Here is a 25,926-nt window from a genome sequence, read left to right on the forward strand (position 1 = left end):
GACAGCTCAGGTTGTGCCAGGGTAGGTTCACAAGGGATTTTAGGAAAACTTTCTTCACCTAAAGAGTGGTGAGGCACTGGAAGGGGCTCTCCAGGGCAGTGGTGGAGTCCTCATCCTTGGAGGTGTTCGAGAAGTGAGTGGATGAGATGTGGGCTAGTTGACAGAATGGTTTGAAGGCTGGTGTTCTTGGACATCCTTTCAACCTTGATGGCTCAATCAATTCTTGCTGCAGACCATGGAGTCACTCACCCCTCTGATCTGACTTACCTTCACAACCTGACTGTTTATCACACAGATGTACAACAACCTTTAAAACCAGGCTCCTTCCACATGCAAAAATTCCTTCTGTGGGAAGATAATTGATGACTGCAACCAGTGGTAACTCAAGTGACAGAACATAGCAATGCAGAGACAAAACACTGCCTGAAAGAAATCTGCCCCTTCTAGTTGCTGAAATATTTTTAAGAAAATTTGTGTTACAGTGCAAAATTCAACCCCGCTCACCCAGAGCTTACAGAATGAACCTTCTGCATGTCCAAAGATTTCTACAAACACTACAAATGAAAGATTTCTCTCCAGCCCGCTGCTGAGGTGGATGTAAACCAAGTGTTAGTCCACCAGCAAATTTGATTTGGTTAATTGGCGGCAGGAGCCTCCAGGAAATGGTTCTCACATCAGATGCACCAGTGCTGATAAATGAAACCCTGGCTTCTTCCACCGTTTCCATTGAGAGGCCTGGAACATTTGCATGACAAATTTCTACTGTCAGAACACTTAATTGAACAAAAAACCTGTTTCTGTTGAAAAGCAGGAGCACAAAAAGAGCCAAGGAAGGCTTTTTTTTTTTTTTGTTCTATAAGCACAGGTTTTTGAAAGACTGCTGTTTTTAAATTGGAAAGCCATCGGGTAAAGTTTTAGATCCAGGGTGTAAGTAGCACATTTGAAGATTATTCATTAAAACATATACACTGACATCCGAGATAGACTCCTTTCCATACAGCTGCTGAATCAGGTCTCCGTGTCCCAACGTGAGGGTTGATTTGGGAGAAGTGACACCCTGAAGGACCTGGGGACCAGGGTGACCGTCAGACCCTCCTCTCCTGTGGGGCTGTAGGGAGGAGTGACCCCAGTGCTTTTTACACCACAGACTCCTGAGCAGCTTTTTAAGTCCCAGTGTCACCAAAACTGTGGGAAAAAACACAAAAACTCTCCAGCATAACTTTTAATGTTAGAGAATTAAGGCATTGTTTTATTCTGGACAGGATGTCCTGGCCAGGATGTGCAACAGAAATAATTTCATCCATGCGTTGCTCAGGGTTGTGCAGAGAAAATCGTTCCATCACACATGGTTCTTTACTAGATTTTTCACGTATTTATACAGAAAAAACTCATAGAAATCCACTGGCTCGAATTGGTCCCGAATTATACAATACTTACATCTTACATCTTCTGTGCTACTCCTGGTCTGAAAGTGCTAAGCTCAGCAGGCCTCGTCCAGGGAACAGAGTCTTTTGAAAAGAAACTTTAATTCCTTTCCCCTGGACAAAGATGAACAACCCCCTGACCAAAGTCAGTTAAAAATTTTAAAAGTTGTATCATTTCCCACACCAGCACCTCCTGTGTCTGACTTGCTCACCGCAGCTTTGCTCAAAGCTTTCCTCTGCACGAGAGATTTGCCAAAGGAGCCCAAGAAAAGGTCTCGCAGCTTGGCAGAACTCCCTTTTGACTAGCATCAAAGAAATCCAAGATAAAGGTATTGGCACCGGTTGAGAAATCCCTAAAATTCTGAAGTAATATTAGAAGTTTTCCCAGTGACATGTAATCATTTTTTGATTGCTGACTGGTTAGCAACAACAACAAAAAAATCATGTTCAGGACCTAGTTAGTGTTTGATACTATCGCTTTTTATTAATTTTGGATGGCATTTCCATATGCAGTATTCTAGACTCTACCATTTTAACAGAGTTGTTTATATTTTAGGAAGAGAGAGCTGAGAGTATCAAAAATGTTTCATATAGCTCATGCTCGTACTAGGATCAACACAACTACCCTGTTGGTAATGCACATCTGAATAAACCAACCAAACCGAAATATTGTATGGAACAGAAAAGACTTAAAAAACACAAATCAAAAGCCCTGACCCTTGCTGTTACATCAGAGCACTCCAGTGCATGAATGAAATCTGCCACTCCAGTTCCTGGACTTCGAAATGAACAGGAATAATTTGCTTTGCTATTTGACTTCTTGTTCATCACATTTCCTGTGATGATGGGCAATCTGAAGCTGCAGCAGGAGTTAGAGAAGAATAGCACAACTGCTTGCACACCACATGTCTTCTGATTGAAGTGTTCAGGGATGGTGATCTCGATGGCTGGGACACCTCTAAAATATTATTTGTGAAGAGAAATTCCAAATACCATTTCTTTCCTTCAAAATCACACAACCCCCTACAAAGCCAATATGTGCTCATTCTTTTTTCCCCCAAATTGGGATAAGCATCTCTTTTACAGGTTAAACTACATCACTCTCACACTTCTTTTTTCTCTATGAAAAAAAAATTGCAGATTTTCTCCTAAAAAAAAAAAAGGATAATTTTTATAAACACACGATATATCTTCTAAACAAATGCCTACATTAATTCTGTGTCCTTTCTTGTCATTTTTTGTTCCTCCTACTACCTGAGACATAATTATCCTTAAAAGTTGCATTGAGGCTGCTGCTGATGGGGGCTCTGCGCTAATCATGCAGACAATACACTGTTTATTCCACATTAAAAGAGGTAACATCACTCCGTGGTAACATTTTCTGACTGGAAATCAAAACGTCCATGGGAAGTGCCCGTAGCTTGTATCAATATTTAATTTATTTCAAAGTCCCTGATACGAACATTCTTCCAATATGAATTTAACAGGCGCATTTCAGAGCGAGTGCTAAGGCTCGTGTGCTAAATCAACAGTTTGGAGCCTCCAGGGCCTCACTGGAACCTCACCAGGTGCCTGAGGGCTGTGTCTCATTTGCATCACATTTACATGAACAGACAGCCTGTTGTGTTTGAAATATTACAGGTCCAACGTTGCTTCCTCGACATGCTCATTTTGGAGGTGTTATCCTAGGAAAATCTCTCTTCAGCTGCACGGATGGCTCTTGGTTCTCCTTGTTAACAACCTATTAGGATGATGGAGTGTGCTCTGCTCTGGTCTAACAAAACCCTGCCTGGCCGTGGTGATGCCCACAGCCCACTTCAAGGCGTCAGTGGGAGCAGAATACAGATAAAGGCAGCAGATTTCCCCTTGCCCCGTTAATGAGTGATGCTCTGAGCCCCCACCAAGGCGGTGCAGTGCTCCTCTCAGACGACTCCAGTTTGCCACAAGCTGTAATTCCAGCACCGTCCCTAACAAACTTCTGCAGTAACTCCAAACAATGGTGCAGAACACATAAAAACCACCTTGGCTGCATGGTAAATTAAATATTACCGAACAGTCTCACTGCATTCTGCAAAATTATAAATGCAGTTATGTCAGTTACAGCATTGCCATTAATGAAGTGAGGCTGCTCTGTAGCTGTCTCTTGGAGGAAACTGCCTTCCATCCCAGAATACACCTCCTTTTGTGGGAGCTGGGCCAGGTGAATACAGCAGAGGTGTTATTGTAGAGTCCAAACAGTTCTGGGACAGCCACAGTGCAATAAAGGAACAGGAGGCAACAGAAGAACAGATGCATAAATTGAATTTTCCACCAGCTATTTACAGCTATTTACAGCCCATTTATTCCATCTGAGTGAGAAAGAATAAACATCCCTGAGAATGTGCCCTGTAATTCCAATTAAATTTTATTGTGCAATTTGCCTTTTACTTTCCCCAAACCACTTCTTTTTTTCCTTCGCTATGAGAGATTTAAGCATTTTGTTTTATCTGAGAAGTTTAGATTACAAAGAACAGGGCTCTATTGTGATGGTAACTATATCTGATTATCTATAATTAACCCGTGAATGACTCATGGTGGGCTGTTAGAGAGGAAACTTAAGTGTAATGAAATTAGTTTCTCACTCAAGACTCAGACTGAAATACAGACCTTTTTTTTTTTTTTTTGGTTTTCCTTGTTTTGTCTGAAAAAGCTTGCTTGGTTCAATTTTTTTTTTCCTTTCATACCTCCTTTTTGAATGTGTTTTTCTGTGAATTCAAATAATTGCCGTAATCAAAAGCAGAAATGCTGAAATACCATAAAGCCCTGAGCTTTTGTCAGATTTCTGACAAATTCTAAATCTCAGCAGTTTGCACAGTTTTGTATAGACAGCCAACTTTTGGGAAGCTTTCGAAATCCAGATCTCGAACCCTTCTTGCCCTCACTTTATCCATTCAGTTTGTGGGTAGAATTTAAGACTGCACTGCTGAGAAACCTTGTAAAGGACCAAAGACTGGGAAAAAAATTTGCCCAGCAACAGCTTTAAAGTGTAAAATCACAGCTAGAAGCACTGTTTTGGAAAGTCCTGTGATAGCAGGTTTGTATTTATTTCATTGAAGAAATGAAATACAAATGTAAATTTAACTGGAACAATCTACAGAATTAAGAGCCAGAAATTATTGATCCTTATGAAAAATTTGGGGTTTCCCTGTGGTGTAGGTTTGGTGACATGACTTAAGCATGTCAAGGAAAAGCCACAGAACAGATTCTCAAGGACAGGTATTGCTCAGGACCATTATGAAATGCCAAGTTCTCCCCTACCTTGGGAGATCAGACTGCCTTCATACAAGACCAAAGCTTGACATTTCTCCAAGGGGGAGTTAAAAGTTAGGAAATACGTAGGAATTGTGATCTGGAATGTTTTTCTCCCCCGAATTTTCTGTGAGAATTGAATACTTCTGCAGGTGTCTTCAGAAATCTCACTCAATATTAAGAGCTTCGCAAACCCAGCTTGCTATTAATATGGCAAGGTGGGAACTTCAAATTTAAATCTGGGTCATTATTTTATCTTGCCAGAAGGACTGGGACCTGCTGTTAGACTTTGGGCATCACCCAAAGGTAGCTAGGAAGTCTCTGTACCATCTTCTACTGCACAACATGGGATTGGTGTTTGTGTCACTATAAAAATGAAGTACCTGAGGTTTCATGCTTCTTCTTTGTGGAAATTGTTGGAGATCTTTGGATTAAATTCACCATAGGTACAGCAAGGTATCTCATGACTTCTGTGTGTGGACTGTTCACTAATTTTAAGAATATACCAAGTGAAATATTAGGGATCTATTTCCGTATCTTTTTGAGGAATTTAAGGGGATGATATTAAAAAGCCCTTTAATTCATCGGACAGTTGAGCTTTAATTAAACTGAATCTCCAGGGCTGAATCTCCAAAGGTAACGTACAGGTCAGTTCTTGAGCAGGTGTAAAACAGCACAATTCATGTGAGAATCTGGCCCTCAGTATTTCAGAGAGAGAGAAAAGAGCAGGAGGGAAATCCTAAAGTATCTAAAGGGGGCTTTCAAGAAGGCTGGAGAGGAACTTTTGAGAAGGAGAAGTAGTGATGGGAGAAGTGGAAATGGCTTTAAGCTGAAGGAGGGCAGGGTTAGATGGGATATTGGGAAAAAATTCCTCCCTGTGAGGGTGGGCAGGCCCTGGCACAGGGTGCCCAAAGAAGCTGTGGCTGCCCCTGGATCCCTGGAAGTGCCCAAGGCCAGGTTGGACAGGGCTTGGAGCAAGCTGGGCTAGTGGAAGGTGTCCCTGCCCATGGCAGGGGGTGGCACTGGATGGGCTTTGAGGTCCCTTCCAACCCAAACCAGGCTGCGATGTTGTGATTCCAAGCCCAGAGCAGGAAGTTGAAGCAGTAACATTTCACTAATCACTCTCAATGCCCACTCAGCAGCATCACTGCCACGATCCATCACAGCAGCTGCAGCACCAGGCACTCCCAAGAGGATGTGTCTTAGCAGCCCCTGATACCAGCCACACTCTCGTTATCTTTGCAGCAGGGAGTACAGAGGAGTAATGACTGCAAGGAGTTACAACTCGTTGGCAACACAGCGTGAGATGCTTTTAAACATAATAAAATGGCATGTAATAGAGATGCTTGGATAAGCATTTTGGAAATATTTTTGATAACTATTCTTCACTTAATGAAAAAAAAAAACCAAACAAAAGCACAAGAAAACAACAACAGAAAAGGAGAGAACACATGACGTGATAGAGCAAAATAAATTGAAGGGCTCTTCTATTAGTTATGAGTTTAGTCAAGAGAGAAGAGTAAAAAAGCAGACAGGGAGATGAAGACTGCCAAACCCTGAGCAGGCTATAAATATACATATGTAAACGAGAAACCTTAACAGCACTCACACAACACTTGCCATCACAGTTGTCAAAAACCTATAAACAATTCACACTACGGTTCCTCAAATGTTCCATACTCTTTTTTTTTTTTCCCTCTCTCTAAAAAAGTGAAACTAAACAAACCCAGAAGATGGAGAAGGGTTTTAGTATTGAGAGCTCCACAGTGAACATATTGAACAGTGCAGTTAGGCAGAGCATTCCAGCAGGAATTTGGAGGCACTCAGGTTTGTACAGGTTTCAGTTTGATCTTTATTCTGGCTGGCTTGTGTATGGGTTGGGGAACTTCAGCACTCTGCCTGTCCTCCACCCTCTAATTGGCAGCTACTGCTTGTCGGCAGGTCAGAGAATGCCAGGCAAGGACTATAAAATTCACAGAACATTTCCCTGCCTCTGAGCTCTCAGAAACAGGAGATAGCACGTATCAACAGCTTGTATGAGCACAGAGGTCAGATTAGGAAGAATATCTCAGACGAATGGAGACTCTGCATCAGAAGAAGGCATCTTAACGAATAAGAAAAGGCTGTGGAAAGTTTTCTGTGTTCATCTTATTTTTCCTAGAGAATTTTTGCCGATAATACATTTTTGCATGTTTTGTTGTTATCGTTTATGATTCAATCTGCAATCAGCCCCTTCGAATAAATGAATAAATCTGTTCATTTAGTGTGAAAAATTATCCCTTGCGTGGGAATCCTTCACATCTAACTGACACAGAGAGTTATATCATTGCTGTCTTCTGCACTTCACTGTTATTTTTACCTTGCAGACCCTCTCATGGTGCTTCAGCAGAATTTGCATGTCTGACAGCAAAACTATAATTTAATCTCTTACAAGATAATGCATATAATGCCTCTACATGCTGAAGCAGAGCTGGGTTTACGAAAGGTTTCATCATTCATCCAGGAGACTTTCTGCGCTGTAGAGTGAGCATTATTCCCAGATCTTTAATGCCTGACAGGTTGGAAGTTTCATCACTGTTCTACAGAGTTGAGAGCAGAACCCAGTGAGTGAAATAAAGGGTGGCTCTGGTTTTGCATGGCGAGGGTCTGACCTTACGCAACGAATAAACACCGCTGACGTCAAGGAAGCTTCTTCTCATTCACATGGGTGCCACTGAGAGCAGGGCTTCCACAAGTCAGCCTCACCTACCATCTTCCCAATCCATGGAACTATCGCTCATTATCTCTCTCTGGATGACCCAATTTAGCCCTCTGTTTTCCAGGGAACAGTTAATACATTTCATGGGCTTTGGGTGTTCTTCCTTTGAATTTTATTAAAAGTAATACGAAAAGAAATAATAAAAAGGCCTTTTTGTGTCATGGTTATAATAGTTCATAATTTTCCAACATTTATAATAATTCCACCAAATGGAGGATATGAAAGTCTCCCAAATAATATGTAAATTTACCAGGAAATTTAATTTTATCTTCTCCAAGTGTATCTAGAGTCTGGCAAACGAAAAATCATTCCATGTCTTTTCTTCAGCTTTTCATGAAATCCTTAATGTGTAATATTAGGTGATGATAAAACCTTGATGATAATAGAGAAAATGGTTTGAAGAGGACCATTAAAACATTTTTCCTCTCATGATTTAGTCCACTTTAGTAGAGTTTATTCTTATTCCATCTCTCTGTTCGAAATACAACATTCACAAGAATACTGAGCTGTTCTCGGAAATAAATAGCCCATGGTCTTTCAGGCATAAAATAAAATGTGTTGGTCCGCTTTTCTTACTTTGCTATTGGTTTACACTGGGGAGGATCTGTCCTTCCTTGATGAAAATATCCCAAACTGGCAAGTCTGCAGTGTGTGACCTGAGAGTTCTACCCAGGCTTAGAAATACTTGTGCATACATATGAGACAAACATTCTGATAATTAATGGGGCATAAGGAAAACATACAGTGGCATATCTATTCATTTAATCCAGATATTTACATGTGTAAGATTTTTAGTTGAGAAAACAACTCTTGTCAAAAGGTTTTTCGTACCTACCATACCATGAAAGGAGATGGACACGCAGATATCTGGGAATGTCCTACCTCACACGGCCACCTGCTCAGAAACAAAGCAAAACCTGCTGGTGGTCCAGGGTTTCATTCAATTCTGAGCAGAACAAAGTCCTTTCAGTTCCACAGGACTCCACAGTCCTGATGATAAGCGCTGCTTTCTTTTCAAAGGTTTCCTCTTCTTCCTTCTGAACTTCCCTCCTTCCCTAGATTCTTATGCTCGTAGGAACTCTGGCTCTCTCTTTTTCTGTTTTTTGATGGAAAAAATGCACTTGCCCTTATCATACATCATTCTTTGCCCTCGCCATTGTCTCATCTATGTCAGGTCCAGAAAGAAATGAATAAAACCCCTTGGACAAGATCCTATACTCTACATTCTAAATATTTTTTCCTACCCAAAGTAGGACACATTCACGTATGTTTTAATGAACAGGTCTTGATATTTCATAGGTCTTTCTATTCCCACGAATCAGGATGATGTGAAGGATTTTCCAGCTGGGCTCAGCAGTCTGTCTGGGTAACGTTGCTCTTATAGCCTAATTCTAAGGGCAGTCTTCTGTACATTAAAGTATCTCTTCCTGTTTAGTTCATGAAATAACAGTGTTGAGAATCACTGGGTTCTCAGCCAGAAGTTTCCATATGAATGAAGCAGCCGTATGAAATGAAGTTTAAAGCTTCAGTATTAAGTTGGTTTTCTTCTCTAACACAAATTTAGCGAAGCTTAATTCCCTTTGGCTTGAACAACTGATTGGGATTTAATGATGAAATTATAGATCAGTTGCAACTGCCTGGTCTGTAGGTAGGTCTGCAAAGATGCAGGAAAACACACTGAAAACCAGTTGGATTAAATTAAGAGTTTAGTAAAACCGTAAATTGAGAGTTGGCTGTGACAAAGGGACAGAAAGGGCAACTTGTGTTACAATCACTTACCAGAGGGAATAAATGGGTGGGAAGTAATGAGGATATAACCTAAAAATAAATCCCTGCACACATCTCTGTGAGCCAGGCAGACACCCACGTTATGGACACTAATGTGATTCCTTGTGAGACCTTGGGATGGTAACCCCAGGAGGGGGAGTTTGATGGCCAAATCAAATGGACATGAAAAATGTCCTGTTGCAGATGTGACCACGAGTGAGGCGCAGGGTGATCCCAGCTGGAGTGCCACAGACAGCACAAATAACTCAGGAGTTTCTGGGCAGGAAATGTAAGACCTGGAAGCAGCTTAAAGCAGTCAATTGTTAGAGATATTGCTGAAAAGAACATTGCATCTAAGTTTTAGAATTGCACAGAAATGGATAATCAAAGGTGAAATTTCTATGGAAAATTGAGTTCTTAATTAACCTGACCTTGTCATTTTGATATTTAAGCTTCAAGACTTTAAATGCCTTTCATGTTATTTTTAGGACCTAATGTTAACCTGTCACATTTTTTCTTTGGCACAAGTTTGAGGGTTTTAAAATTTTTTCTTATTTCTCTTAAAAATAATATATGCATAATTTTAAAAACTGACCACATTAAAGGTAAAACGTTCCCAAATTATCCAAAGATATAGATATTTTTTATATTTACAAAGAGGATCTTTTTCCTGACACTTCAAAAAGAAGAGGAACATTTTAACTTTCCATCCTGATTCACGAAGGACTATATTTTTTATTCATACTTTGACAACATAAGAAAAAAAAAATATATAGATATATTTTCCATTCAACTGCAGTATTATTATGACTAATAATATCTGTGAGTCTTATAAACAGGCAAATCATCCTGTCTTCCTGAAACTAATGGGGACACAGTGAAAAGTCCCAGTGGTCTCAGCACTGCCTGTTGGAACTGGTCCATGGAGATACAAACCCTGTTCCCTCTCCTCTTCTCTCCCTCACTCTTGGGAAGTCCTTGCATGGGATTCTGCAGTTGGGTTAAATGTAAGAAGACATTTAACATTTACAGTATGAGCCCCCAAATTTCTTCAGAGCCTTTTGTCTTTTATATAGTAATGGGATTATGTTTGGAAAAGGATGGAAAGTTGGGAATTGGGTTTTTCTTAAGTAGGCTTCTTTGCTTTTGCTTTCTGCAGATACCTTGAGATTTTTATGAACATGAAATATTATTTTAATTTGTATCTGCGCTGTTGTCTCTGTTTCTAATTTTATCTTTTACACCAAATATATAGATTTCATTTACTGTTTGTTGCTCAGCTGTCTCTTTTAGGCAATAAAAGCTGAGAAAAAATAGTATTAGTGTTAATTTAAGTAAGATATGGGCGAGCAGAAGTAGCTAAATGGAGACTGAAACAAAATCCTCCTTTTTTATTACATTTTTGCTAACTCTATTACCTCTCTGTAAGAGAACTTCGCTGTCATCTCTTGCTTCAAGATTAATTAAATGAGATAACCTGTTCTTCTGGAGATAATGCCTGTCCTCATTCTCTGTATGAGGCTGATGCACCTTTGATTTCTGAAAGTGCAGGAAATAAAGGCTCTGGCTCTGCTGCCCTGCCTGGTTTTCCAGCAGGCTCATTTCCTTGCAAACTTCCCTGTTGCAATCCAGAAGGTGGCATGGGAATGTGGCATCTGACAGGCAGTGGATTTAAAGTGTCCTTGAAAAGGGGAAATTGTGGCTGCGATGCCAGAGCTGCCGGTGCCAATATTGTTCCAATATTCTTGTGGATTCTCCTGGAATTTACAGACAACATATTGCTCCCTGAGATAGTGGGGAACAGACGTGAGTGGAGAGGTGATTGTTCTCTATCAGAGGAACCTGAACAGCCTTAAAAAATCATAGTATTTTTAACAGATGTAACAGCGTAGAATTAAAGTAGTGTGAGTTGATTTCTAGGTCCTGAAGTATTCTGATTTCTGAGGTATTTAATGCTTTATGTGAGGAGAATACATTTCAATTTCCTTGTTATTTTAATGTAACAATCTGGTCCACAGTAAATTCCTGGGAGTGTAGAAACAAAGGAGTGCGAATGGAAGGATTAGACTGATCTCTTGGGAAGCTTTAGTGCTGCATTCAGTAAAATTCAAAGTCGTCTCCTTGCCCAGAAACTTGAAAGAAGTCCCTATTTCCCTTCGAATGAAGTTGATGGAAATTTTGCAATTATCTCTTTTGCAGAAAGATCAAGTTTACTGTTCCTATTCCATGTTACAGATGACAGAAAAATATGATGGGAGTGTTTCCAGGTCTCCCGAGTTAGTGGGCTCTTCAAATTACAGCACCAGCCCTATGCTGTTAGAAAATGTGTTGAAATTTCGCATGCCTTTGAGGTATTGTTTTAGATTCCTGGCAATTAAAAAAATGATATTGGAAACATGAATCCAACCCCTGACATTGTGAATGCTTCTGGTTTGTCTGTACCTCCTCCAGAAATGTTCATCTAGCCCATAGGGCGAGAAGTACCAGTGCTTGGAACACTCAGAAAATCTGATTTATTTTAATTACACACTCATTAGCGGGAGTTTTTTAATATGTTCAATGACAGAAATAGGGCAGCGGAGCAGCAACTATTGTGTGGCAAAGGGAAGTGCTGGAATAAAGGTGCTTTTGTGAAAAACTGTCAAGCCTGGGGGAAAAGAAAGAAGAGAGTTAGCAGGAGATCCACATCTAAATAGAAAGTACATTTAGTGCCTATTTATTTGATCAACTCCTTTCTAAGGTGCAATGAGCATCGGCCTGGGATTACAGGGTGTGGGAGCACGGGCTGCAGGACAACCTGAGGGTGAGGTTGGTAGGAGAGTCATGGAATCCGAACCACTGGGGTTGGAAAAGACCTCGCAGATCACCAGACCCAGCCATCAGCCCAGCACCACCACCGTGTTCCTCAGGAGAATCCTGAAGCCTTCAGGTTTCTCCCTGTTCCACACTTTTGCCCCGTGCTCTGTGGGCACAAGCACTCAGAACAAACCTTGCTCCCTCACGCAGGTACGAGGAGTTTGCTCTAAATCCTTATTTGAATGTTCAAAGTGTTAAAGAGGTTTGTGAATGCGAGCGCAGCTGCCTGTTCTGCAGTGACCAGCACTGCCTCATCCTCCTTTGTGCTGCTTCAGTTCTCATCCTCAGAAGCCAAATCCATTTTTAAAGAGTGCTGCTGAAGAGGACAGTCCTTTATGCAAGGCACACACCACCTCTGCATGGGCACTTCGTTAGGAATATCAGCTACGTGCGCTTATAAGGACGTGCCAGGAGCAAAATCTCCACAGAAACGTGTTCCCCTTTTATTGGGAAAGTCTTCTATAGGCTTAATTACCATGGACAAAAAAAGCAGACTGTTTCCCAGGGAAATACTACCCACTGATATCACAAGAATTCAGCCCTGCTTAAGTGCTAGGAGGTATGTTCTCAGTGCACTTATAATCGGGTCATTATCACCATGGTTATGAGATTTAACTGACTGAAAACTGTAGGCATTTGTCTCATTAATGCCAAATGTTAGAGTTTATTTCTGGGAACTGAAAACTCTGCTGCCCAGGGAAACCTGTTCTGTGATAATCTCTGAAAACAAGGTGCTGGAGAACATCCTGCCTGCTTCGTATCAGATGATTTCACAGGAGTTTTGTTACTGGTTCTTAGGGGGTTTTGGTTATTTGATGACTTTGTTCTGTCGTGGTTTGCTTTGTGAGTTAATGTTCTTTGTGGGCCACAGGTCGTGCAAAGCAAACGTGGTTCTGGTGCTCTCGGCACACAGTCAGTCACTTCTGGACCTTGCTACATCTCAGCATAATCTGCATTTCTGTTTTATTACCTTTCCCTCTCCTCTTTTTGCTTCATCTTTTTTTTTTTTTTTATACACTTTCTGACGAAACAGTTTTCAGCTGTGATCTTGGGACTGAACATAGTCACACTTCTCTGCTTGGAAGATAATTAAAGACGTGCCATTGCTTTTCCAATTTCATTCCTATTGTTTCCGAAACAAAAAATGTAAAATCATCAGTGACATCAGTAACACTTGGATCAAACCAGAATTAAAGTATTTGTATCCTTTTAAATTTGTTTTTTTTTTTCTTCTCTAGTCTGCTTTGCTATCACCAAAGTTACCCCAAAATGTCCAAGACCAGGTTGGATGGAGCTTGGATCAACTTGGTCTAGTGGAAGTGCCCCCATGGCAGGGCTTGGAACTAGATATTCCTTAAGATCCCTTCCAACCCAAACCAGTCTGTAACTGTACGATTTAGGAAAATCTGATCCTTTCATTTGAACCAAGAATTTGATAGAAATTTGAGGCTTTCATTTATCAGTCACTCACATTTTTTTCTGATTTACAATCTTTGTGGAGTAGGATTTGTGTAGAGTGTGCAATAGCATATGTAACTGCATGACTTTGACCTCTGACTAGAATTGTCATCCATCAAAATTTGAAGGTTGGGTGATTTTTATATTCTTTAGCATTTCTTTTTTTATATACGGAGACTATTCATTTTGAATTTCTTCTTGCAATCTATTTTCTGTGCAGAAGCTAAGAGTACCAGAGCAAGGCAGCTGACAGAGGGTGTGAAGGTACCCAGAAAAGTAAAAGAATGAATAATAAATATAACATTGGGAACTAAAAAATAACATTTAGAAAAAGTCCTTATTTATTGTAGTATTTGTCCAGCATTGTCTATTATTATCATAATCATTATTATTATCATAATCATTATTATTATAGCAATTTTTTATTACTTCACTGCAACAATGATTGTCTATAAGTCATATCAAAACTGCCCTACATAGTTTTCTCCTGAATCAATGTATTTATACATGCTATCCCTCAAAACAGTGGTAGTCTCTACCTATGTCTGCCATAATTCAGATAAGAGTGAAGAAGCATGAGCAAAAAGGGGCACAATAAGTACAAAGCTCCTTACCACCCTGCCTTATTATGTGATTTCAGGGGGCATAAAAGAGTGACAGGAATGGATAGGAACTCTAAAGTTTGCTTTATAGTTTATACATTCCATATAACTTTATGAAGCTGCATCGCCTTATAGACAAATGCTTGAAAAGCATAATAATAATACGCAAACCAAAACAACACTAAAATAAATGGATCCTTAAATAAAGAATTGCACAGATGAATGCTGAGCACAGTATGTCAGAGTAAGGCTAAAATTCATTGCCACATTTACCTGTCTTTTTTTGTCTCCTGGATACTTCTCTTATTTGATCTAGGGAACACTCTTTGTTATTGTATAAAGAGAACAGGATTCTATATATGGACTGGGGGTACTTCCAATAAAGAATATTTTAGAATGGAATTTTAGACTGCTTGTTGGCAGAGGGCTGAAGGATCACATGTAAATCACAATTGTCATTCCAGCCGTGTCCAACCCAACTCCTATCCCCTTGCAAGAGTCTTTCTACTGATTGAGGATGATTAAGCAAAAGCTGTAGTAAATCTGGTGCTGTCGTGAATATTAAGGATTGCCAAATGTGTGCAGAGAGGACCCAACCTGACTTGGTCCCATTTCCTTGTGCAGCTCGAGCTGTGCTAGCAGGTTTGATGGAGGCCAGTTCTGTGTCCTTTCCGTGGGCTGTGGCTCTGCAAAGGGCCTCCTGCTCCACCCTCAGGAACACTTCTTCAAAGTAATGGAAAGGTGCCAGGAGCTTGGAATGACAGGAAGTCTCATATATTCTTTGCAAAAGTGCAAGAAGAATGTGAAATCCCAGTGGTTTCAAGAGCATCATGACCCACCCACAGGCTATGGGCGAGCCAGGTGACCCTCAGCCACATGAACAATCAGGGTTTATATCAGCAAACCTTCATATACCCCCCAAATCAGACTGTTCAAATAGCCCTCTCCCTTCTGTTCTTTACAATTCACATTGGTTGTCTGGTTGCATGGCTGTATTTTGGAAATCTGCTCCCTGACCCTATAATTTAGGCTTATTCTCCAGGAGATCCCCAGGTGAGTATGATACCTGCAGCAATAGAAGATAGAAGGGGTTGTATTCAAAACGGAGGCAGATACCAAATAAGGGTAAATCTGGCCACAGTTTCTGAAACAGTCAAAGGAAGAGAAGTAGGAAGCTCCAGGAGAGTGGCTGAGAACAGTTTGGGAAGTGCATGGCAGAGGGATTGGTTGTACTTTGACAGCCAGTGGGTCTAGGATGGCCACAACTCCCTGCTGTGCCTGCTCGCACTGCTTTTTCTCCACTTTCACCTTCTTTTCTCTGCCTTGTCTTGATACAAAGGAGAAGGAACTACAAACTCATGAATCTTCTACAGCACCCAATGCAGTTTAAAAAATGTGAGATCATGGTATATCCACCCATGCTAGGGGTTGCGGTTTCTGCGGCTGCCTGCTCTGCTGACCATCTGCCCTGGGCATCACAGCAGTGCCTCATTGCTCAGAAACTGTATCAGGCCCTTCTCATTTTAAACAGAAATCAGCCCTTTTAATTACTTTGTTGATGATCAAGAATGATATATAGCATTCCAGGAAGCAAATAGATTGCTAACTTCTTTTTTACCTTTTATTTAAATGTGCTTACTCACCACCTTGCACCAGGGGACATTCAGATTGGATATTAGGAAAAATTTATTCACTGAAAGGATGTCCAGCCACTGGCACAGGTTGCCCAGGACCATTCCTGGAAGTGTTCAAACACCATGATATGGTGCTTAGGACATGGCTTAGTGGTGTGTGTATCTGTCAGTCCTGAGTTAATGTTTGGACTTGAAGATCTGAAAGGGCTTTTCCAACCCCAGTGATTCCATGATTTAAATAACTGCTCTCTGCCAAATATAAACCTCCACTGTTAAGCCAGAGCTCTGCTTGTGGAGGTTCTGTTTTGATAAATGTAGCTGTGTTTTGGTTCTGTGGCCATGGATTTGGTGATTGCAACAGAGAGAATATCCAGAATTTTGTGCCTAAACTTATCTCAGGCCCCCTTCCCTTATGAAAAAATATCCCACACTCCCACCACTATAAATACTGCTCATAAAGGGTTTTTAATTCCAAATACTGATCTTCTTCACTGGAAAAATCTAAGCTTTTTCCATGATTTTGAGAAAGACTTGTCATGTGCACAAGTTTCAAGAGGGGGAAATCACAGTCCTCGCTTTTATAAACCACATTTGGCAAACTCATTGTAATTCCCACAGCTATGAAAAATAAATTGTCTTTAGTTTTGTAAATTGGTGTGGCATTACAGCATTCTAGCATTGTACTACTGTAGTATTTGTGTAGTATTGTAGTGGTGTCATGTTTGTAAGGATTCTCTGTGATAGTACTTCCTGCAGTTTGTGGGACTGGTGAAACATTTGCCCTCATCCTTTTGGCAGTTAAATTGAGTTATGTCACCATAATCAAGTCTGAAACGTAATTCTGGCTGAAATAGAGGGAAACTTGATGACACAATCTTATGAACTCCCCAGTCTGCTTTGGATAATCCAGCAAGTTCTTCTCCCTTCCCTTCCACCAGGTGACAGAGACACGGACCGGTCCTCTCGGCTGCAGTAACTATGACAACCTAGATTCTGTCAGCTCTGTTCTGGTTCAGAGTCCTGAAAATAAGATTCAGTTGCAAGGTATGTAGGTGCAATTTCATTAATTTGTTTTGGGACGGGGTGACATTTATCACGCTATTTGTTTTTTTCTTTCTTCCACCTCATAAAAGGTCATTTTCCTAATTTTTGTGTGTGTGTGTGTGTGTGCAACGAGTGCGTTCCAGACAAAGTGAAGGAAATGTCAGTACCTCGTGCTGCCTTTCGAACAGAAACAATTTCTGCACCCATCAGAAAATAATTGGAATAGCCCTGCTAACATTCTGCATCCCTCTTTAGCATCCACTGGCACAGCTCCTGAACAGCCTGAATTCCCAGAGATTCCACCAAGCTGGGAGTGGCATGTAGTGCGCTCTCAGCCTGCTTCGCACATCCTGAGCAGTAGCTCACACCCCGTGCGGTTGTTCCACCAAAATTAATGGGGTTGCCAGAGGAGTAGGATATCCATTTTCAAATACTCTAAATCAGGAGGAGTCAAAGGGCTCCTCTTGGGAATTAAAAAAAAAAACAAACAAACTTGGAAGGTTAAAATCTCACTCATCAGGAAAATAGTAGTAATTGTGTAAAAATAAAAATTAAAAATAGAAAGAAGCAGAAAGAGAAAGCAAAAGGAAGAAGAGAGTAATCATTTCTAAATAATACTTTTTTTTCAAAATTCCAGCAGAAGCATTTCCCAACCTGCATATTAGGTCACAAAAATTTTTGATAAGTCCCCCTTTATGGTATTAGGCCATTAATAATTTCTATTTTCAGTTACAAAAATAAAGCATGAGCAAATTATGGCTATGAAAACACCCACTAAATTCTCTTTAATGGATATATTCGTGTATACCTCTGACTCTACGGCAATTAATTATTAATTTAAAAATTAATTAAAAATTAATTCTTAACTTGCAGTTGGAGGTAGACACACAATTATTTCCAATATTTAAAATTTTCTATATGAGTTTTGTAAATCACTCAGACAAACAGTGTGAGGTGGTTGGTGACATTAAGAACAGCTCTCAGGGATGATGACCTTCAGTCCTTCCTATCCTTGCATCTCGGGATATTCTACGTTTTTATGACTCTTCCATAAAATATCCATGTGTGTTTTCTCCCTTTCCTTTCTCCCCAGAATAGATTAAATCCATAAAAACATAAAATTATTTCCCACAGAGAATATTTTTATTTTGTACTAAAAACTTGTCATTTCCACTGGGATGCAATGAATATTTCCAGAAAGATGTAATTTTTGATGGCTTCCAGTATATTCGCTGTGTTTGTCAGTTAAAATTTGGAAAATAATCTTTGCATCTCTCAGGCTGTGGTTTGTTGCCACTGGATTGTCATGTGGAGAAATGTGTTACCAGAACTGTGTAAACTCTTTAATGGAAGAATCAAGCTGGGTTTTCTTTTCCTTTCACTACCTCATGGTTTTTCACAAGCACACAACTCTACTGCAATATTTACTCAGGCAGCAGCAGAGTTTCACAAATTTTGACATCAGACAGAAGAAAGCACAGTCAGACCAGGTTTCAGCAATTGTGGTATGAGTTTCGACTTGGAAGGGTTCTGAAATGACTGTTACAGCTATAGTTTGGGATATATCTAAAAATAAGGGATAAATCTCCGTGAAATCGTCCAAGTGCCCATGGAGAAGAAACTTGTATCACCAAATACCCAATTCATATGCTGAGAAATTACTTGGAATACAAATAAGCTCCGCTGGTTCTGGAGGGATTATGTTTGCCACAGAAAACAACAACAAATATTAAATAAAAATTCATAATGTCCCTTGCTGTGGCTCTTTGATTGGTTATCTCTAATGCAGCTGGAATGACTGAGGGCTACAGGGTTAAAACACTTCTCTGAAATAATGCCTTAGGTTTTAACTTTTATATTTTTCAAATCCTGCACTGCCTGGTGTGTAACTCTGAAGTTTCTTGCAGCCTGTTCACTTCTGCTCTCTCGTGCCAGGCAGACATAACAAAGCCTCTCCAGGCCTGCTCTGCAAGGACATCCAGACCGTCCTAGGCCCAAAAAGAATAAACCAAAGAGCCTCTAAGGGGGGCAAGCTGAGGGGAATTACCTCATTAAACTGAAGCTTTAATTGGAGAATTAACCCTGCTATGCAAATGAACCAAACCTATAAAAGTGTGAAGAGCTCGTGACCTGGGGTCCATCTTGGGGTCCATCTTGGCAGTGGCCTCTGGCTCCCAGGAGTACCTTTGAAGGCCTTTCAGATAAATACCTGCCTTATTCCCTTATTCCTGTTTAGTCTCTGTTTTTAGGAGGCCTCTCAAGGTATCAGTAAAATACTCATTCCCATCACTGGGATCTCATAAACAATGGTCAAGGCTTTCTGGTCACAAACATGAGGAATTTTTCATTCACCTGCTCCCTGGTTCTGACACAGGAGCTGGATTTTACACCCTTTGCATGCTAAAACTTTAGTAGATTTAAGACTGAGTTTTCTTCCTCGAGGTTTCGTAGCCCTACCCTTCACATCCAACTGACTGTCCCAGAACAATTTGCTACCAATGCTAGAAAAATAAAAAAAATCAGCCAAATTTATATTTCAAAAATTTCCTCCAGCCCAATTTCCCCCTTCCTTCTTAGTTTACCTTACAGAATCATGAGAGATAATGAGTTGTTTAGACAAGCTACATCTTCTTGTGCCAAAGGAAACATGGAAAACCAGCCCAATTTCGGATGGAATTGTTTACACCTCTTTTCCTGATTATGCCGTATCTTTACTCTGTCTCTCAGGGCTGCTTCCCCCTCATCAGCATTTTCAGAATCTGCATTATTGCTGGCACCAAGATTATAATTCAGCTGTGTGATTTCCTGCTGCAAGGCTCTGACTGCTGTTCACTCAGCAGCTCTTCCCAAGGAGAAGTTGACGTTGCCCAATCCCCCTAGGAAGATCACAACAGGAAATATCTGAGGAATATAGGCTACTCATGAGTGGATGGATGTCCCATGCTAAGAGGGAGATGTGAGGAATATGTCTGAAAATAACTATTAAGAAAGGAAAATACATTACGTAGTACAAATGCTGGACAGACGTGCAAATTGTCTTAAAAACTTAATTTATTTTTTGTTTTTCATAATTGTTTGTTTGTTTGCTACGTCGGTTGGGGAAGCTGCTTGGCTCCAGAACTCCCTTTGTGTTTAATACCATCATATTTCCTCCATGTCCTTCAGGTCTTCAGGTCATCCTTCCTGAGTACCTGCAAGAGCATTTTGTGCAGGCAGCTCTGAGCTACATTGCCTGCAATTCAGAGGGCGAGTTCATCTGCAAGGACAATGACTGCTGGTGTCAGTGTGGCCCCAAATTCCCGGAGTGCAACTGTCCCTACATGGACATTCAAGCCATGGAAGAAAACCTGGTCCGCATAAGTGAGACTTGGAACGCATACAACAGTGAATTTGAAGAATCTGGTGAGATTTTTGTGGGGTTTTTTCCCTCTTTGGCTGAGTCTCATGGAATGGTTTGGGTTTCAACTGGCCCGATCCATGTTGTCTTTACAACTTGCATGTGCCACGCTGGGTTTTCCTTAATGCATCCAGGTTTGTTTCCTACATCATTTTCACCTGTCCTGATCATCAGAACTTCCAGTCCCATAGAGAATGGGAACTACAGGTAAAATCAGCTTCTGAACAACTGTTTTCACAACTCGCTTGTTCAGTGCTACCAGGAACAGCTGTCTAGCCAGATGGCGGGGAAAGTAAGGAGAGCTCAGCAGACCTGGGAAAAATCATTGTAAAAAGAAAAAAAAATTGAGGGAGATAATGAAAAGTCAGAAAAAATACAAAAATCACAGGTTTTAATGAGTTGTGTTGGAGAAAGAGAACCAATCAGTAGAAGAGAAAAGGAGGAAGACTACACAGCGGTCAAGGGAAGAGCAGAATAAATATCAAACAAAACTGAATGAACAGTACTTTATAGACATTCATTTTCCTATTTCTTGTTTTATTGTTACTGATTCCTCAGTTCAAGAGAGCTGATAATTTCAAGAGACCTTGTATCAGTTAAAATTTCATTTCTACTTTTAACCTGAGCTTTTTATCTGAGTCTGTTTAGAAGATCTGAGGCCCTTTTGCCATCCCCATGCTCACTTTTAGCAGGAGGAGACCAGAACTTAACAATATTTCTCCTTGGAGCATCACAGACTTCTCTGACTATAAAATCATGGATTTGTGTTTTGGTTTTGTCTACATTTGGGTGCATTTTCCCAATGACAATTTGGACACCTTTAATGATTTGTGGAGCCATGCTATCATTTACTCCTTTCCAAACCAGGGCAAATATATTGACTCTGCAGAGGGGCACATATTTTGCCCTATTTTGTCCTATCTGCATGGGCTGCGACACCATTCAGTGCCTGAAGAATATCCTTTGTAGGCACCTACTTAACAGCAATTTTAGTTAGGCTGGAAGAACACACACATCTGAGTCTGTGGAGGATTCTTACAGCAAGCTGTATATGGACAGCAAGTTAATTACCAGTTTGAATTGTTGTCAGCTACATTTCTAGTCCTATGCTCAGGTCTGTGACATGACTGCCAGGGGAAATTTGGTAAGAGTCAAATTCTGGGCTTTTAAAAGATTTTTCAGTTCTGCTGGGTGAATCACTAAAATGCCAACTTCACATATATCTGTCAATTTGGTAATTGCTAGTAGGTGTGGTTACTAAGAAGTGTGAAATTTAGGTTATTAACATTGTTAAGACACATGCCACACTCCCCTCTTTAGCCCTTGAAATATTTAAATCATTTTTAATCTAATAAATATACCAAGCATGACTTCCACAACTCAGAGGTAGCTTAGAATATTTCTGCTTTTATCTCACAAAGTGTTTTGCATAAAGATGTTCATGGGAAGATGAGATAGGTAACCTTGTGTGGGTCTACACTTGGACAAAAGGTGGCACGTGAATTTTTGATTGATGACTTTGTCATTGAGCATTCAACCTCATATAAATCAGATATTACCTCTGAGCAGCTCTTTCAGTGCTGTCACACATGGTCTGTAAGCATTTCCAGCCACACTGATTTGTATATATATATATATTTTTTTTTTTAATATAACTATTGGGACATATTCTGCAACATTTGGAGCTTGAGTGATATTTACGTGATGAAAAGCCATTAACAAATGTCAGAGTGACCCGATCCATGTTAACAGCACGATCTGGGAACAAAAGTGACCTTTATTAAGGAAAACTCAGAAACCGCTAAACGTTTGTCTAAATCAGTGGGAGTCAGCTTTTGAGATAACAGTATATTGCTTTATTCTAATCTATTTATAATAAAAAATAAATTCACTAGAAAGAAGGCTAGATTATGCAGTAATTTCAGTCTGAGCAGCAAGGGGCAAAATAATCCAGAGCACTCACTGCTGGCCCATACAATCTACTATTAATGGCAGAGGAATTAATGAATTAATGAATTTCCTTCTATGACACTGTAAACTCCAGAGCCAACCAAAGGTAAATACAAGATAATAAATCTTTTACCTTTTCTGCCCTCCAAGCCCATTCTTAGCTCACATGTTACAAAATAGTCCTCAGACTCCAGAAATTAATCTTGTCCCCTAAAACAGACCTTTAAGACTTACTGGGTTCACTCGAGGCCATTCACAGTGCCTGTGGTGGGCAGGGTTTATTTTAAAGAGGAAGGAGTAAATATTCGGTTTAAGAAGGTTTGTTTACTCTTTGTGTTATCTCTCCTCCTGTCTGTTCAAGATAAAACAACTGAGGAGTGTTTTTTTTTTTTTGAAGAAAGGATGAGAGCGTTGGGGCTGTTCAGCCTGGAGAAGAGAAGGCTCAGGGACAACATCTATAAACACCTGAAGGGAGGATGCAAAGGGGACAGAGCCAGGCTCTTTTCGGTGGTGCCCAGCAACAGGACAAGGGGAAATGGGCATAAACTGGAACTCAGGAGGTTCCCTCTGAACACCAGGAGACACTTTTTCACTGAGGGTGACCTAGTACTTGCCTAGTTTGCCCAGGGAGGTTGTGGAGCCTCCATCCTTGGGCTTACCCCAAGGTTGACTGGCCGTGGTCCTGGACAACTGGGTCTAGGTGGCCCTGCTTCAACAGGGCTTTGGACCAGGGGTTCTTTCTCATCTCAGCCATTCTGTTGCTCTGTGATCAAAGAATTGTTGTGGTTTCCATATAGAAGGACTCTGCTCTGCAATCTGGCCTTGCTGGTAGAGACAATTCTCTCTTGAGCCACCCTGACTGCTACAGGTTACATGACCGAACACATTCCAGTCCACAATGTGCCGTTTATCCTCATGTGCAGATTGCACTTCACTCAGGCTCCTCTGGCACTTTTTAACTACTCAAATCCCATTTTGGAGGATGTGCAGCAGTATATTATTTATCCCTCAGTAAATTTGGCTGCCTTTTTCATCTCCCTAGCTGCCCTCCAGCAATAAATACTTGATCACTATTAGCTCAACGAGCTTCGTATAACCCCTTAGTGTCAGGTTATGTACTAAGATCTTAAAGAAATTACATGAGCTACTTCAAATTGTTTACTCTGAACCATCTGCTTATCCTTTATCAGATCTTGTGGCCTCCAGACTCTACTACTCCCCAAGAAAATGAGCAGCTGTTTCCTTATCAAAAATCCATACGAAAACTGCTCAACTTTTATGTACATATTTCATTAGTTTCTTGAGGCATTTGGCTGAACTACTGCGTAAGAAAAGTCCTCCCTGAGACCATCGTTCCAACAAGCCATGTTCTTACCGCTAACGTGCGGCCTAAAATATCACCTCTAATGGAATCAAGCAGCATTTCATCTACCTTTCCTCACGTGCATGAAAGTAGCCTTTCACTGGAATTTGTAGCCTGAAAGCACAGCTAGATGATCCAGTTCGACCTGCTGTCAAAGGTCAGGTCACTAAGTTTCCCTGAGATTCCAGACTGTGGAGTCCACCCATGTTAGATTAAGGCTGTGCAGTCTTCACGAGCGTCCCTGCAGCCCTCCTCACCTTCTTGGTGTTCAACTATTCTTTGATATTGCCAATTTTCTTGTTCCTCTTCTGCCCCAATATAGGAGCACCTACTTGTCCAGGTGCTTCATCCTCCCAGTGAACTCAGCCTTTCCATTTCAGGAAAAAGGTTTGACCTAAGCATTTGAATGCAATTTTTTCCCCCCAAATAAAGAGTGTCAAAATATTCCTTGAAGAAATTCTCACATTTTGGAAGTAGGTGGAACTTACACAGCTAATGGTTGCAGCAGTGTTGAAGATAAGTGGGGATAAAAATGTTGCCATGTTACCCATCGCTGGTTTGGGAAGATTTTGAGAGTGTCTTGTCAGGAGTTAATATACAAAGAAACCAATTCTGACACACAACACTGGCTGGTGATTTAACATTTTCCAGAGTTCATGACCCACTGCTCTAAAACACAGGGAAGACAAGAAGAGCCCCCAAACCATCCACAGGCTCTGGATTCTGGGAAGGATAAGACCATGATCACACATTGCCTGTGCCATTATCTCGGTGTGGTTGGCTGCTGGGTATCTTTGGAAATCTGAACACTTTGTATAAATACTTGAAATGACAGCAATTTTCTTTTAAGGTGATCTGGTTGTTGACATTGAAAGAGAATTTGTAGCAGTCCCTGTAGTGACCTAATTTCATTTTTCAGAGTTAAAAAGGCTACCAAAATAAATAAGGACATGGATGATAGTGTTGCTCAAACAATAGAAAATGGCAAACTGCATTTTCATAGTTTCTTTTTTTTTTTATCACTAGCATTTACCAGACCTCCTGGAAACATGAAAGTAAAATCTTCCATCAAGCATTTATTTTCACATATCTGACATGCAACGGCAGCTTGTTGCCTTCTCCCTGCATATTTCACAACATGCTGAGCAGTGGATTTTTTTTCCCCACCCCGTTGAAGGCAACAAAATCTCTTTTGGAATATTTCCTTGGAAAGCCTGGGATGAGGAGATGTGCAATAAGTATTATGAGACATAATTTCAAAGTAGCTTTGAAATGACAAACTCATACTTTTAAACATTTGGTTTAAATGCCAGCTAAGGTGGAAGGGAAGAGCATGCCCACCACGGGACACAAACACTATTCACTCCAACAGACAGGTGGCTGCACGGACGGAATTAAACATCAAAAGTCACCCTGTAAAGATTTTGAAATGCATCCTTCTACAGCTTTAAATGATGAACAACTTCTCAAAATGTCGAGTTTGATTTTTTCAGTCACTTCTGTATCTGCTTTACAGAGATAATTCAAAAGGTAAATTTCAGTATCACGGAAAGTGCAAGCGATGAAAGTACAGCCAAAGTAAATTGATATTAACTCTCACATTAATATTTGCTGAAACTATTTTTCATTATCCATCCATCCACCATCACTGCTTTGATTGCAGAGTAGTAACAGAAGCGAATTGCTGGTGCAAGCTGTTCTTAAATCCCTGGTTTCATTGGATTTGGATTTCATGTCTAATGCATTCCATAATTCTCTAATAACTCTGGGGTGCCTTGCTATTGAGCACTGGTTACCCTTTACATGTACTGACTTAAAATCATCTGAAAAAATGCACGGTTTTGAAAGGTTCACCTAAAAATGAAGTCTGTTCCTCAGTTAATACACAGCACTGCACAGATGTGAACAAAGTTTTTTGTTTGCTCAGCAGAGATTGCTTTGGAGACTTTGGAGTCCTGTTCCTCAGTTCAATTATATTTTTCCCTTTCTTTACAATGATTGAATTAATGATGTTCCCAAAATCCCTTGTATAAAAGAATTTGATTTAAAGGGTTGAAGAAAGTGGGTTCTAATAGAGGAGATGATAAGCTTATTACTGAATTAAATATCAGTAATACTGAAGATGAGGAAGTTCAACCATTCCATTATTTTTGGGGGTAGCATTTGCATCCTACATAATTACTTTTATGCAAAACCTACTGACAGTAATGGGAAAGATCATCTCCAGCATTCCAAAATCTGCAGAGAGATGTAGAGAATTATCCATTTAATAGTGTCATGAATTTATATCTCCATCTTCCAAACTGCAAAATGTGGAAAACCACCATATTTTGCTGATACACTTTCCTAGCTCTCGCTTCTCCTTCAGCTCATATTTTCCCAAAT

General features: G+C 40.4%; 1 protein-coding gene across 4 annotated transcripts in view; it reads left to right on the forward strand.

The window, feature by feature from the left end:
- The window catches only part of LOC116448189 (BMP/retinoic acid-inducible neural-specific protein 3), a 208,917-nt gene that overhangs the window by 125,397 nt on the left and 57,594 nt on the right, over positions 1 to 25,926 (forward strand). For all 4 annotated transcript variants that reach the window (XM_032118310.1, XM_032118308.1, XM_032118311.1 and 1 more), the window contains 2 exons: positions 16,726 to 16,831; positions 19,997 to 20,233. In XM_032118310.1, the coding sequence (XP_031974201.1) occupies positions 16,726 to 16,831; positions 19,997 to 20,233 (343 nt within the window). The remainder of the gene's footprint in view (positions 1 to 16,725; positions 16,832 to 19,996; positions 20,234 to 25,926) is intronic.

Source organism: Corvus moneduloides, chromosome 9 (assembly GCF_009650955.1).
Source record: "Corvus moneduloides isolate bCorMon1 chromosome 9, bCorMon1.pri, whole genome shotgun sequence".
Classification (NCBI taxonomy): domain Eukaryota; kingdom Metazoa; phylum Chordata; class Aves; order Passeriformes; family Corvidae; genus Corvus; species Corvus moneduloides.